Source organism: Schistocerca cancellata, chromosome 5 (genome assembly GCF_023864275.1).
Source record: "Schistocerca cancellata isolate TAMUIC-IGC-003103 chromosome 5, iqSchCanc2.1, whole genome shotgun sequence".
In the NCBI taxonomy this organism is placed as follows: domain Eukaryota; kingdom Metazoa; phylum Arthropoda; class Insecta; order Orthoptera; family Acrididae; genus Schistocerca; species Schistocerca cancellata.
The window spans coordinates 357,175,809-357,192,317 of record NC_064630.1 but is presented as its reverse complement, the minus strand read 5'-3'; the positions used below and the strand labels follow the sequence as shown (position 1 = coordinate 357,192,317).

At 37.7% G+C, this 16,509-nt stretch overlaps 1 protein-coding gene across 1 annotated transcript in view; it reads right to left on the bottom strand.

Annotated features, from left to right (window-relative positions):
* Nucleotides 1–244: 244 nt before the first annotated feature.
* The window catches only part of LOC126187831 (syntaxin-6), a 207,404-nt gene continuing 191,139 nt past the window's right edge, over nucleotides 245–16,509 (bottom strand). The window contains exons 3-7 of the mRNA XM_049929133.1: nucleotides 9,916–10,010; nucleotides 9,715–9,774; nucleotides 4,502–4,734; nucleotides 3,865–3,959; nucleotides 245–3,256 (exon numbers count right to left, since the gene is read on the bottom strand). Of these exons, the coding sequence (XP_049785090.1) occupies nucleotides 3,180–3,256; nucleotides 3,865–3,959; nucleotides 4,502–4,734; nucleotides 9,715–9,774; nucleotides 9,916–10,010 (560 nt within the window). The 3' untranslated portion in view covers nucleotides 245–3,179. The remainder of the gene's footprint in view (nucleotides 3,257–3,864; nucleotides 3,960–4,501; nucleotides 4,735–9,714; nucleotides 9,775–9,915; nucleotides 10,011–16,509) is intronic.

Here is a 16,509-nt window from a genome sequence, read left to right as displayed (position 1 = left end):
AAGTTATGTATTAGCACATTTTTTAAGTTATGTAGATATTCTTTAGATTTGATTCATGTAAGACTGCTGAGATGTATGGAATCACTCACAAGTTACCGGTTATGGAAACTGACTCCATCACCTTGTTGCAACTGTTATTAGTGCTGGTCTGTCACAAACTGAAAAGAAATGAAATGTTATTCACAAAAGCCCATATAGGTTCATTCTGTAATTTATTATAGAATTTAACAGAAATGGTACAGAAATTAAAAATCGATTCCATTTTGATTTTTGATATTTTCAAATTTTCCGCATTTTTCTATCAAGAAGAAAGTTGACTTTGATAAGCAGTATGAGAGACAAAATAAAATAAGAAGACAAAAAAGTTCAGTTTCTGTGAATACCCCAATTGAGTAACTGTTCACTTAACATTTCCGCACAAAATGTAGTTGTAGGACACATGTTGTTCACCACAATGGGACCATCAGTAGGATTATACAGGGGTTTTGTCTTCTGAACCACCATAAGCTTGCACCTTTGATGTACACTTCAATAATCCTTAGAGCCTATTTTAAACTATTATGTACAGTTTCAAATCTACATTTATTTAAAAAGCTTAAGAACACAATAATACAGTTCTATAAGACTTTGAATTTGAGAGAATCTTTTGTTACTTGTATGTATAAAGGGGGAAAAAAGACACAGCCAACCAACTGGCACACTTGTCATGTGCAGCTACTATGTACATTGTTTATGAATGAAACAACAACATAAATTTCATGATTCTCATGTATCAATCGATTGCACCTTTGTCTACACAGTATATCAGTTCTCGTTGTTAAGGTTAATGGATCATTAACTGGATAAAACTGAAAATAACTGACTATATTTGTAAATTTATTGCACATATAGTAAAGTCTGCTTTTTTTTTTAATCCAGACCACAAATAAATAAATGAAATTTTAACATATACATAAACTGTGTTCTGTGTATTTTCACATAAAGAAATGTTAGACTACCTATCAAATATCTAAGTTTCAAATACTGTTTGCTCCTTTTCAGCAAACTTTTTGTTTTTGAAAATATGATAAATATTTAGCAACCAAAGATGTTCTGTAATCAAAAAATACTTGTAATATTCAATACATTTGTTTTTTATTTTCTCTTATCTGGTCCAAGTGCATTTCTTATGAAATTCAGTCCAATAAATTTCAATTGTGCACCTTCAGTTTCATATCACCATCACAAAATATAAACCCAGTGTATTTACAGAAGAGGTCTGATACCACTTTCTATTATATTAACACAGCTGTGTCTTTTAATAATTAACATTTTGTTAGTGTCAACCCTATTGCAAGTGGCATGTTTCATTGAGATGAATCTCAGAAACTTAACGATTGTCCACATAAATGCCATTTATCTCTAACAGCAGTACAGTCATTCAACCTATCACTGCTGCTGCTGACAAAGAGAAATCTATACAGTAATTACAAAGAATGCGACACATTCATTAGTAAAGTATAATTTGTTTCATTTTTGAATTAGATGAGGTAAAAAAATGCTGCAATATGAATGCTTTCTCTGGTGGATTTACTGTACGAAACAAATGATTTTGATACACTATTTTGAAATTACAAATTGTTATTTTACTGTGTGATACTGCCCTTATTCTTGACACTGTCAAATTCTGCAGTCTGTCACCCACAGTTCAAAATTAATTATTATGAACAATTCATTTGTACTGGAAACAAACAATGAAAATTTTATGCCAGTAGCATATGCAAATACACATTTAAAGCAGGCAAATGTCAGTCAGTCTTTTACACAATGTTCATACCAGTATAAATCACAACTAAATGAGGTATTTACAAAATTACATGAAGTATCATTGAAAGAAACTTAACTACAGAATACTGTAATATAAAGGAACAGTAAAGAGTGTGCATAACAATACAGTGTAGCAGCACCATAAATTTAAATTATTAAAATATAATACAGCTGTTCCCTAGAGGATAACTGAAAATGATCAGTTTTAACTATTTACTTTATTGTAATATTGTAGTAGACAAGCATAAATAAAATCTTACATACTATTAAAAGACTTATAAGTACCTAAGGAAAGTGGAGTAACACAGTCCATACATTTTATTTGTACATGGAACATTCAGAGAATGCAAATTAATTTCTCCCCGTACAAATAACCCTCTGAAATTTGTGCCATCTTTCAAAGTGACAATGTGAAATTATTTACATTTTGAAGCTCTCACTTATATCATGAAGCTCTTCTGAGTAACATGTCCCACTTGATTTTTGTTGGGAGCGGATCTTATTCTATCTCGAACTTTTCTTTTGCTATGATTAAAGTCTCTTATTATTTGCAAGTAATTCAACACAAAATTATGACATAGAAACTTATCTCTCTTTCATCAAATCCATTACCAAGCAGATGGTATAGATGCACACCTTATCTATATATGTCTACTGGTATATTTCTTATATTAATTGTGAAAATCCTCTTTTCATATAAGTAACACTAATAATTCCAGTACATTAAGTTTTTATATTACCTGTCATCTACATCTTTTGCACATACCAGATGATTATCTCTAGAATTAAAGGTTAAGTTGATGGTTGGCACCAAATAGTCTTTTGAGTTAATAAAATGTTTTGCAACTTTATGCATAACACAGCACTTAGAATTATTTTCTTTATTTCTATTATATACATTATACATTATTTGCATCACCTGCGAATTTACAGAAAATAAATTTAAACTGCAAACAAAACTGCTGACTCACTATTTAAATCTCAGTATGTACTTTGTAATAACACACTGTAAGTACAGTTTTACTTCTTGATCATATTTTGAATGTTAGGTAAAGTGTTGTATCACACGCACAGTAAAACTAATTTATAAAATCCTATAAGCTATGAATAAAAACCTTGTATAAATAATAAAGCACCCCTTCAGTAATACTTTCATATGAAAAATCAGAAATTTAACTGTGTGATCCTAGCCCCCCTCCCCCAGTGTTAATCAACAATGTATATAACAATGATTTACAACTATTTTGTAACAGTTATTGCACAAAGAATGTTACACACTCAGTGCCAAAATTTCTCTTTCTTCTTGCATGCAGCAGTATAAAGAAAATAAAACACAAATTCATGCACTGTCACAAATCTGCTTGTAGGTCTCCTCATGTAAAGATGAACAGGATGATGACAATAACCATTATTCCCGACAGTACTCCAATAGCAATCCATTGTCTTCGATCTACGAAAAAATGTAAAAGTTAAAAAGGACATAGTATGTGTCTGCACTTGCACTCAGATATCTCTCTCTCTCTCTCTCTCTCTCTCTCTCTCTCTCTCTCTCTCTCTCTCTCTCACACACACACACACACACACACACACACACACGAAATCTCTTAAGTACTTTATATTTCTGTTGTCAGGGATACAAGAAATATTGAACTGCATTACCCATATCACAATGTGGAAAAAAATCACCAGCAGGTATATTGAAGATGACTGCTTTTTTAGTGACAAATTAACACATTCATTTTAAGTAGTTTTATCTACATATGATGCTTCATAAATTACTGGATCTATTTTAAACCAAAACATTGGTACTTGAACTTACCATGCAGCATTTAACTGTCTTTAAACTTAATCTCTTATACTAGCTGTGGACAAGGGCTCTCCTTAGTGGGTACTCAAATTTTCGTTTTGAGCATGCAGACATAGTTAACCTGATAATGTCAGGAATAGTACAGGGTTGTGATGTTGAATATGGGTTAGAAGATTTAAGGCTTGTCTTACAATTACTATGCATGGTCATTAAGAATAGAACTATAGACATGAAAAAAATGGAAGACATACCATTTGAAATATGGAAAACCTTAGCTACTCTTTTCATTGTAGAGTCAAGTTTTGAATCAGTGTTTTCCATTTCATTACCAAATTCATCAAGCATCCTGTGAAAAGATATTTCCATCAAATTTTCATAAAAATTATTATGTTCTTGCAAATCTTAATCAATGTACTCATAAAATGAAGTCTCACTGTGACTATGGTTACCTTATTCATTGCGAGAGAATTCTGCAACTGTGTTGATTTTTAAAATTTGTTTTATATATGATTTGTTTTTCCATCTTAGTTGCACTTTTTTTTTACAATGTGACTAGTTTCAATCACACACAATCATTTTTAGATTTATGTACTTGCGTAAGTAACCCATCGTGCCTGTATGTGAACTATACATCAGATAAGCTACTACATAGATCTGAAGATGTTTGAGTGTCATTGAAACTAGCCATGCAATAAAAATACACAAGTGAAATAGAAAAATGAATTATGTAAAGAAAAAGGATTTAAATCTCCCTGTTTTGGAAACAGAAGTTTCATTACAGTGCGAAGGATATTACGACAAGAAACAAATCTAAGTGAGTGGCTAATATTTACGGAAGAATACATCTGACTTCTAAAAGTCTCTATATTAGTTCTGATGAATACTTACACTGCTTGCTCATCCAGTTCATTTCCAATCTGCCTGGATACTGTTTTAAGGGTTCCCACAGAGTCACTGATTATATCCAATTGTTCATCTTGACTACGGAGCATATGGTTCTGTTGCTGCAGAGTATCATCTAAGAATTGTCTGTTGGGACTGTCCAGTTCATTTTCCAGTTTTGAATATTTTGTTGTTCCATGACTAGATGGCACTCTCACAGGACTGTTCTCAAGAAGAGGCTGTGAAATACACCAAAGTTAATTGGATTGATATACGTAAATACTAAAGAAACTGAAACAGTGACCAAATGTAAATAATCAGAAAATTAAGTAATGAACACACTAACTGGCCATTTAACTTACACTCCCTGAAATTACATCAGTGAAATCCATTAAGAAATGCTGAACCTACAATACAACCAATCTCGTATGACAAATTCAAAGAAGGAAAAAGGGACAGTGGTAAAAAGGAAAGTGGCTGAAAAAGTTCAGACACAGAGGTGGGAAGGAGGTTATATATAATGTAACTTGCTAGATGAAAAATCTACTTATCAAGTAGCAGTAGGAGAAATTCACATATAAAGGTAAAGCTTTCGTATCCAGCATCCCAGTCGGAAAGGAAAACTGTTACATCCACATCATTGTTCTTGGATCATGCAAAATGTAGTTTCTAACCAGATCTTCAAACAGGTAACCATACTGTATGCTACAATCAAATTTGAAACAGCACAGTAAATTTCAAACATAAATATCAACCATTAGAACACAAAGGTTTACATTTACATCACAAAAGAAATGTATGAATATGTGCGTTGGTTCTTAATTGGAGAAACGGGAAACCTGATATTTGCCAATTACAACGTCATCCACCTTCAGTGGAAAACAATGGCTTGAGTAAACCATACATATTTTTTTATGCAGAACCTGAGCATACAATAAAAATGGGGGTTCCCATTTGGAAATACAAGGCTGACCTGTTCACACAGGAGGGGTGGTTAGGAAGTAGCCAGTTGCAGCATAGGTAGATGACCCTTTTACTAATATTTACTTTTCACATAGCTCATTTTTTTCTTATGATGCATTATTTTGAATAGAGTTAGTTGTCTCAAGTTAGAATAAACACCCTATTGTTGGTAGGCTGATTTGGGAAAGAGGGGGGGCGGCACTCATGAGTGAAGAACCATGGGTCAACTGATATGGACGATAGGAAGACGGCACAGGATGGAAGATTCCTCCTGGAATGTTTATGAGGAGACCCCAACTAGATGAGAAAGCACTGCCCACAAAGGGCGATGGGCATTAAAATCCCTTATAAAGAGGAGGAGACAGTGGAGTTGTAGAGAGAGAGAGAGCAGTTGAGGCAGATGCTGTGAGTGTCCTGTCAGAAGGGAGATAGAGGTTGCACACTTTGACAGCAGAGCCTAAGTGGACCCAGGGACCCAGACAGCAACCACTACCAATGTGGTACAAAGGGGATCTAGATGTGGTTTGTTTAAAAAAAATGGCTCTGAGCACTATGGGACTTAACATCTGAGGTCATCAGTCCCCTAGAACTTAGATCTACTTAAACCTAACTAACCTAAGGACAACACACACATCCATGCCCGAGGCAGGATTCGAACCTGCGACCGTAACGGTCGCTCGGTTCCAGACTGAAGCGCCTAGAACCGCACGGCCACACCAGCCGGCACTATATTCGAATATTAAATTTAGTAGTTTTCAATCTTTCATCCAAATATTAGCAGTGTGTTTAGATTTCGTGGCATGCAATTGCAGTTGTAGTTGTAGTGGTTCTTAAATTCTGACAAAATTGATTGTGCACTGTTACCCAGTTATTAAATTTAGTATTTTCAATGGTGATTCATACTGCTTGTGGCGAAATAATGATTTAATAAACTTTTTGCAAATGTTCTCCCACCTCTTTTTTTCTGTGTGTTGAAGCGGTTTAGCAAATTTCATGCAGTGGTTTTCAGCTGATATTTCTTATTGTGTCTAGTGAAATATTTCAGTAAAATTTTCATTCACTATTTTAATTTCGTTGAGTGTTCCAATGGCCACTTGAATTTTTGGTTTTAGCTAAGAAATTGTGTGAAGTTTTGGTGGTATTGGTATTAGATGTGGCTTAGTAGTAGTAATAATAAAAGTTGGTGCTTTCGTAGTGGAGAGAGAATTTCGAGACCACTATTGTTAGTTGGTTAAATAGCTCTACTGTTGTAATTGAACTTAATTACTGAGAAAACTAAATGTCTCCTTTACCTGTTAAAATTTTACCATGAGTGAGATGTATGGGCATTGTCTTAAGTTTGTAAGTAGTGGGTTTCAATGTGGGATCTTTCCAAAGTATTTTCATTGGGAGGGGAGAGGGGGGGGGGGAAATGCAGTGGGGTAGCCAGTGGGCATTCTAGCAAGATGTCACACTCTTAGAAAAACTCAGGTTTTATGGAATTGAAGGCTATACACACAGCTGATTTAAATCATACTTAACAAACAGAAAGCAAAAAGTTGTGCTGAATAACACAAATAACATTGGGAGGGTGGTAAATTCTAATGAATGGGGAGTTATCACAAAGGGAGTCACACAGGGTTCACTTTTGGGTCCTCTGCTGTTCCTTATTCGTGTGAATGACCTCTCACTTAACGTTCAGCAAGCAGAACTAGTACTTTTTGCAGATGACATGAATGTTATAATAAATCCCATTTCTGAAAAAGCAGATGAAGATATTGTTAAGGATGTCTTTCAAAGAATTATTAAGTGGTTCTCAGAAAATTGACTCTCCCTTAATTTTGCAAAAACTCACTATATCGAGTTTTGAACACCGAATAGAGTCAACTGACAATTGATGTAGCATATTAATGGGGCTCAGTTAACAGGGTAGATTTCTTCAAATTGTTGAGTGTTCACATTGATGACAACTTGAACAGGAAGATGCATTTTACTGAGTGTCTCAAACAATTAAGTTCAGCTTCTTTCGCTCTTCATACAATTGCGAGTCTTGGTAATGAACACATCAACCTCCTAATGTACTTTGCATATTTCCATTCAATAATGTCTTATGGAATAGTTTTCTGGGGTACCTCATCACTTAGACATAAAGTATTGATTGCACAAAAGAGAGCAGGGAGAATAATTAGTTATGTTCACCCAAGGACATCATGCAGGCATCTATTCAAGGAGCTGGGTATTTTACCTGCACCATCAGAGTACATACATTCGCTAATGAAATTCGTTATAAATAATCCATCTCAATTCGCAAAGAACAGTGATGTTGATATGTACAACACTAGAGGGAAAAATAACCTTTACTATCCATTATTGAAGCTGTCAGTTACTCAAAAATGAGTACATTATTCAGCAACAAAAATCCTTGATCATTTGCCAAACAACAAAGTGTCTGGCAGGTAGCAGATCAAGTTTTAAATCTAGCTTAAAATCATTTCTTTTGGACAACTCCTTCTATTCCATGGACGAGTTTCTGTTTCAAAACTGGTAAAAAAAGAATTGTACCTCTAAATGTAGTTGCATGTGTAGCTAAAAAATTTCAGCAATATTAATATTATCGATACAATAATCGTGAAAATGATCTATGGAACATGAGATAACTAAACTAAACTAAAACTAAACTACACACAGATCATGTAATTCGCGTAAATAACAGGCCACTGATTTGCATACATGGTGATGACACCCAACAGCAACCGAGGTCGGTACCGTATGATTTACATCAGGTGAATTTGGTTGCTGAGATATCTATGTGAATTCACTATAATGCTCCTCAAACCAATGTAGCATGGTTCTGACTCCATCTCAACAAAATGAAAGAGGATCAAGTGGTTTCAAGAATATTTAGGAATGAAGTCATTTCATAAAAGCTCAATGGAGACACCTGGAAATACATGGCTAAATGAAATTAAAACAATATGCAACTGGCTGGGTATAAGTAATTAGCAAGAAATGGCACAAGACAAAAGTATTTGGTGGCAGTATGTGAGATTAGCATGGGACCTTAGAGACACTTAGAAGCCAAGAAGAAGAAGATTCTTTCCAAGTACAGTAGAGCGTCGATTATCCGAAGTAATTGGGGGACATGGGTGTTCGGAAAACTGGTTTGTTCGGATAATCGAACTGTACATGTTTATTTGCCAAAAGGAAGTACTGTACAGTAAATTTATTCATAAAAACAGGCATCTCTGTATTGTAAGCTCAAGAATGCCATGTCTTGACTTGAAGCGTTTTAACCAGCCCGTGCTCGCTTTAAAGTTCGAAGGCCCTCCAAGTTTTTAGTTGAACTGCATTGCCTTCTCACACAGAATGGGACCTGAGATAGGTTCTCCTTCTGATCTCTTTTGTGTAAACCACTTGTAAAAACCATCATCTAGATCTGTGTTAGTGGCGAGCTTCTTAGTTTTACGGCTTGTTGATCCATCAGTAGAATCAAGTATAGCTATAAAATTTGTTATGCTCATCTTTTGCTTTTTATATCCATAATTGTCGACTTCCCCACCTTGTACTCATTGGATAAAGTGGTTGCAGATTCACCTTCTTCTAACCTTTTAATAATCTCGTACTTGTCCCTCACAGAAAGGACAACAAGTTTACGTTTAAGAATTTTGTATTGTCAAGTTCACTTCTTCACGCAGCAGCACACAAGTGGTCGTAACAGAGAACAGAAGGTGACTGTTTGCACCATGAGAAGCTCTTCTTGGGGGCGCGCAATCCAAACTGCGCGGAGCGGCACGCCTCAACTCTAAGCTGGCGCAGCTGTTGCTGTGAACAGCTTTGATACTGCCACTACTTCTACTGCCAGTGCCAAGCCGACAGAAGTGTGCTGATTGTTGAAACACAGTGACTGACGGCTTAGCCGGTCAGCAGCGCCTTGTGAAGGCCCCATTAGAAGCAATGTTCCGCCAGCGGTGGCCCAGTGCGGTGACTACTGTGGGAAACTTGGTTCGGGAGTGAGGGGGATGATGGACGTTAGGGTGGGAGAGTAACAGGTGCGAGCGAGTACACAGTTTGGTTAAGCGGTATTTCGGTTGACCGACGTTCGGATAATCGACGCTCTACGGTACATTCATTCTTGTAATGTTATTTTGGGGATTTTTATTCATATCTTGTAAAATATTGATATGTTATTAGACTGTTATGTGATAATCATGCAAAGTGACTTACATAAAATTAAACAAAGAGCTGTGGAATGGGACTGGGATTAAACGTAATATTACCTGTCTTGCAGTGCGATCCCTGTCTCTACCTCTTGAAATGTTCATCTTGTCTTTCATTGTCTAGAGAGGACATCAAACGAGAACAGAAAATTACTTATTTTGTAAACAGCAGTATGTTAACAACTTTATAGTGACATTCAATCTAACAGCTGACAATCTGTAATTAATATTTGGAAAAAAAGCACAAACAAAATTTCTCACCTTCACTTCGTCTCGTGTTTGGTCTATAAAATTCCTTCTGCTGCTCAATTCCTTGTTGTCAATTTTAAATTTTCCTGGATTTTTCTCAACAATGCGTGAAAAAGTTAAGGCTGCAACCATAGTTTACAAGACATAATAAGAAAATACCACACAGTACATAGATTATTGAACCACAAAGCAGCAGTCAATTTTTTTTCCCCACAGGCATATATTTATCATTTCTATAGCTCTTGCAGCTTTCACCAAACTTTTTCTAAATAATAATAATAATAATAATAATAATAATGGTAATGTTACCTGCAAGATGGTTATGCTAAACTGCCTTTTGCCAAATGCCACATAATATACAATTAGTTTAAAGAACATGCATATTTTTCATTACCAAAACTGTAACAAAACACTTTAATCTCAGCTCATATTCACTCCAAAATAAGATGTCAATCTCAGATATAAATTAATATTATTCTTCAACAAATGTACTACATTGCTGCTTTAGGATCAAATATTAAACAGTCCTTTTTAACATATTAATTTGCTGTTGTTTTAAATGTTAGATACCTGTTATGTCTATCTGGGCTCCACTGTTAGTAGGACTAATAAAAACGGCTGACATATACTGTGCCACTGGGCCTACTGCCAAATTGTATCACAAATAGTAATCAGCAATCAGGCTTCCAGCAGGTCAAGTCCCTCTACCCACTGTAAAGAAAAGCTACCCTCTGTCAAAGACTACACATCAGATCTCACCACAGCTTGTCAAACTTTCCTTGAGCATTGTGCCATTTAATGTTTTTTTTTAAATAGTACCAATCTGATGGCTTCAGGCAGCAAGTCTTCTATGTTCAGCCACAGCTAATGTTATGGAGCTAACAATAGCCATAATGTGTGTAGTATGCATTACATATTAAACATTGTGCTATGTTTCTAATTTGTTGACTCCAGTACGACTGATGATGCAATTGCAGGTCAACCAGGGTATCATTTACAACTTCTCCACATCTACAATCCACATTCATACTTTGCAAACCACTGAAATGCATGGCAGAGGGTACTTTGTGGGGTGCTCAACTGTGCAGTCATCAGAGCCCACACAAAGTCCCAATTTTTTCACAATCTAATCTAGCCACTGTCATGAATGATGATGACGATGACGATGATGATGGTGACAACGACAACACAAACACCCAGTCCCCACACAGAGAAAGACCTCAACCTGGCTGGGAAACGAACTCGGGACCTCGTGATACAGAGGCAGCAGCGCTAGCCACTAGACATTAGGACTTCTTGCTGCTCCATTCACAGGTGGAGTGTGGGAAGAATGACTGTTTAATTGCTTCTCTGCATTCTATAATTAATCTAATCTTGTCCTTACAGTCTCTGTATGAGGGAGACATAAGGGAGTTTTAGTATATTCCTAGAGTCATTATTTAAAGCCTATTCTTGAAACTTTGTAAGTGTCTGCCCTTTCAGTTCTTCAGCATCTCTTCAACACACTTCCACAGGTCAAACAAATCTGTGACCATTCATGCTGCCATTCTCTGCATACAGTCAAAATCCTTTATTAATCCTATTTGGTACGGATTCCACACAGTTCAGCAATGGATCCTAGACACTTTAGCCAGGAACTTACATGTGATTTGCAGAGTATAGATGTAGATGTAGTTATATGTAGAGGGGAACATTCCACGTGTGTGTGTGTGTGTGTGTGTGTGTGTGTGTGGGCACCCGCCCGCTTGTGTCTGTATATGTGCGGATGGATATGCGTGTGTGTGCGCGCGAGTGTATACCTGTCCTTTTTTTCCCCCTAAGGTAAGTCTTTCCGCTCCCGGGACTGGAATGACTCCTTACCCTCTCCCTTTAAACCCACATCCTTTCGTCTTTCCCTCTCCTTCCCTCTTTCCTGATGAAGCAACCATGGGTTGTGAAAGCTTGAATTTTGTGTGTGTGTTTATCTGTGTGTCTATCAACAAACCAACGCTTTCGCTTGGTAAGTCACATCATCTTTGTTTTTAGATATATTTTTCCTACTTGGCATGTTTCCCTATATATATATATATATATATATATATATATATATATATATATATATATATATATATATATAAGTTTTTTATATAAGTTTTATACTCGGGTATTTGTACGAGTTGATCAACTCCAACTGCGACTCGGTGATACTATAGTCATAGGACACTATGCTTTTTCATTTCGTAAAAAGCACACATTTAAAGCAAGCTGCCAATCTTTGCACCACTTTGAAAGCTTATCATGATCTGCCTGAATACCTGTACAGCTTTTTTCAGGCAGTTCTTAATTACACATAACTGCATGATCTGCGAAAAGTGTGAGGCTACTATTAGTATTGCCTGCAAGATCAATGTACAACATAAACAAGAAGGGTGAAAACACACTTCCCTGGGTACACCCAAAATTAGTTCTTCTCTGAGATGGTGAGTTACGATGTGCAGTAAAATGACGTCATTTCTCGTTTGATAGCTGCTCAACGCAAAGCATCTGGTTAATACTAGCAATGGGTGGGGGGGAGTTGGGGCTTGTTGACCCACACACCATTTCTACCCCTGTGACACATGCTAAGGGGAGTTCACTTCCTCCATTCCCTGCTCTGCATTATGTTTGTAATTAACAAAGTTTGACAAATAGCTGTTTTCACACATATATATAACACACTGAGGTGACAAAAGTCATGCAATAGCAATATGCAGATGACAGTGGTATTGCATACAAAAAGTATAAAAGGGCAGTCCAGTGATGAAACTGTCGTTTGTACTCAGATGATTTATGTGAAAAGGTTTCCAATGTGATTATGGCCACACAATGGGAATTAAAAAAATTTGAATGGGGAATGGTAGCTGGAGCTAGATGCATAGAACATTCTATTTTGGAAACCATTAGGGAATGCCAAAATCCACAGTGCCAAGAGTGTGCCGAGAATACCACATTTCACACACTACCTCTCGCCATGGACAATGCAGTGGCCGACAGCCTTCACTTAATGACCGAGAGTAGTTGCATTTGTGTAGAGTTGTCAGTGCTAACTGAAAAGCAACACTGTGTGAAATAACCGAACATATACATTAGGGCAGTGTGGCAAAAATGAGTGGTAATGGGCTATGGTAGCATACGACTGATGAAAGTGCCTTTGCTAACACCGTGACATTGCCTTCAGCACCTCTCCTGGCCTTGAGACATGTCAGTTGGACCCCAGATGACTGGAGAACCATGGCCTGGTCAGATGAGTCCCAATTTCAGCTGGTAAGAGTTGATGGTAGGGTTCATGGGTGACACACCCCACGAAGCCATGGACCCAAGTTTTTTTTACAAGGCACTGCGCAATCTGGTGCTGGCTCCATAATGGTGCGGGCTGTGTTTACACAGAATGGACTGGGTCCTCTGGTCCAACTGAACCAGTCACTGATTGGAAATGATTCGGTTTGGCTGTTTGGAGACCATTTGCAGCCATTCATGGACTTAATGTTTCCAAACAATGATGGAATTTTTATGGATTACAATGCACCAGGTCACAACTGTTCGCAACTGGTGTGAGGAACATTATGGACAATTTGAGTGAAAGATTTGTCCTCCCTGATAACCCGAGATGAATCCCATTAAAATTTATGGGACATAATCAGGAGGTCAGTTCACACATAAAATCCTGCACTGGCAACACTTTCGCAATAATGAATCATTAAAGAGGCAGCATGGGTCATTTTTGCAGAGGACTTTTAATCACTTTTTAAGCCCATGCTAGGTCAAATTGCTGCATGGACAAAAGGAGGTGCGATACATATTATAAGGTATCCCACGACTTTTGTAAACTCAGTGTATTGTAACTTAGGCTTGTCAGATGCACATCATCAAAATTCTTCTTTAAAATGTAAATGAACAGAGTTCATAGTCTATTCAGGTGATTTCAAATGACATCATCGCGGGTTTACAAATATTTGTTCCAAAAATATGCTGACATGGTTCCTTTCCACCTTAGTGTCACAACTGAGCCAATGTCCAGTCTTTTAGCTCGCAGATATTGCTGTAGGCTCAAGCCAAAGTATTGTGCTAGGTATTCTATTGCACATCTCCGAGCAAAATACAGATGCGCATACAGCAACATGATTGTAGACTGCTGCTAACAATGTAACAACTGTTCAGCTCACTGGTCTTATTTAAGGGGCAATCACATGAAAATGAGACAAATGGAAGAAATAAGTAAATTGACCATTTCGTCTTACAGTGGAAAAAAGTAGTAACAGTTATGGCATTCAGATCTGAAAAAATAAAAAGGTTACTTATTTTTTTTCATCTGCCTTTATTTTCTTATAACTTGCACTTTATATGACAAAGTGTTATGTCTTATTCCAGCACAGGCAAGCTTGAAATCTGCAAGGGAGTGCATATCACAGTTACTGGTGTTCATTATTGTTCATTAATTTCACCCAACACAAAGAGAACGGTTTTGGAGAACATTGAGGGAAACGTTTTAAATATAAATGGGTTCCGAGACCACGTTCCAACCTTGAGAATAACCCCCGGCTCTCGGGGCAGACGGGCGACGGGGGGGGGGGGGGGGGGGGGGGGTGACGAGGAGATGGAGGATGGAAATGGGGAATTATGGAGGGCAGAGATGGCGAGGGGTTGGAGACCGCAGGGGGTTAGATAGACATAGAGGGAGTCGAAACAGGCGGCAGAGGATGCATGCAGTGCGTATTTTCTGATGATGTATGAGGAGCTGTGCGAACTTATCAAGTCCTATCTCGGTCGTCCACGTGGTGTGGCTAGTGCACCTATGAATGTTAGATTTCTTTTCCTAGGAGGAATCTTAGTTAGTGCCTGCGTGGACCAGGTATTTGTTTTCGTAGCATCAAAATCTCGAACGTAACATAACGTTTTACAATGGCTGCCACAGTACCACAACATTGTATGATCACTATGTTTGGCAACGACCAGACATAAAACACTAACACTTTTTTGGTCCTACGTGTTCTACTGATTCAGAAGTAGGTAGCCCGTGCGCCAAGAAGCAGCGTAGATAATGGAGGCATGGAAGTTGAGTTTAGAGAAGCATGTAAACTACGAGGGTAAGTCAATTACTATCCGCAATTTAGTTATATTTTTGTTTATTTTGGTAGTACTGTCGTTTTACGTTGATGACGCATGCTTTGTTTATTTGTTGTTATGTCTTTGCAATATTCAAGCGGCAAGGTTAGTTTCGTTATCGCTGCTGTGCTGTTTATCATGGCTACTCAGCAGTCTATTTGCACCAAAGAAGAGCAACGTTCAGTGAAACTTTTTTTTTTGTGGTCGGAAGGCGTATCAGGGGCAGAAATTCATTTAAGACTTTCGGTACAGTACGGGAACAATGTTTTGCCACAACAGCATGTCATACCCGCCCCAAGAGGAGAGAGACTTATTGAACTAGACAGTTTTCATGCAGGATGGGGACCCATAGCACATCACTTGAGAAGGCTTCTCCCAAACACATTTGGAAACAATCGAACTATCAGCCGATCATTTCCAAATATTTGGCCGGCACGATCACGTGGTCTCACTCCCTGTGATTTCCGGTTGTGGGGCTACCTGAAGGACAGGGTTGACCAGGGAAACATTCACAATCTGAAGCGCAGTTTCTCAAGAGAGGTAGCCAGCACACAGACGGACATGTTTCGTATTGATTCTGCATTATTTCTCTTCGCCATATCCTTGACATTAATGCTACCAAGTCTGGTACTCGTGCGGTAATTAGTTTCTGTGTTACAACGTGTTAAGTAGGAAAAGTTCAGTTAGAACTAACTAGTATTAAGTATTTATTTATGTATTACATACATTACGAAAATGGTACATAAAAACATGTGCTGCTTGGAAGGCAACGTCGTGTCAAAATTTAGAAGCAATCGGTAAGACCTTTCGAAGATTTACGATTTCGAATAAATAATCATTTACATTTTTCATGTTTGAAGACTAAACGACGAATGCAAATTTATACAAAGGCCGTGACTCAAACCCGGGTCTCCTTCTCACTAGGCAGACGCGCTAGCTCTACGCCACCGAGGCGCAGTGGCTTTGCACAACTGCACGGATTACCCCAAAACGCCTCCTCCCTCAATCCAAATTCACATTCACGCCTCAGCCCACCTGGTATTCCCTCTAAACTCAAATAGCATTGCAGAGGCACTCCAACTGTACTGGAATAGCATCTCAACATCGAACAAACAGGGGGGATCCTGCCTGCAATCCAGACACAGGTGCTTTAATGAAATTAAACTCTATCCTTCCAGAGACCTTTTCAAGTCTCAAACATCTTTGATGTATATATGCAGACTGAAGCAAAGAATGAAATTTTTTAGCAAGGCTGGGATTCAAACCCAAATGATCTGCTCGGTTTCAGACAGGATCCCCTGTTTTGTTCGATGCTGAGGGGCTGTTCGGATACAGTTAGAGAGGCCCTGCAATTCTGTTCGGGATTAGGGTTCAAATGGCTCTGAGCACTATGGGACTCAACTGCTGTGGTCATCAGTCCCCTATAACTTAGAACTACTTAAACCTAACTAACCTAAGGACATCACACACATCCATGCCCGAGGC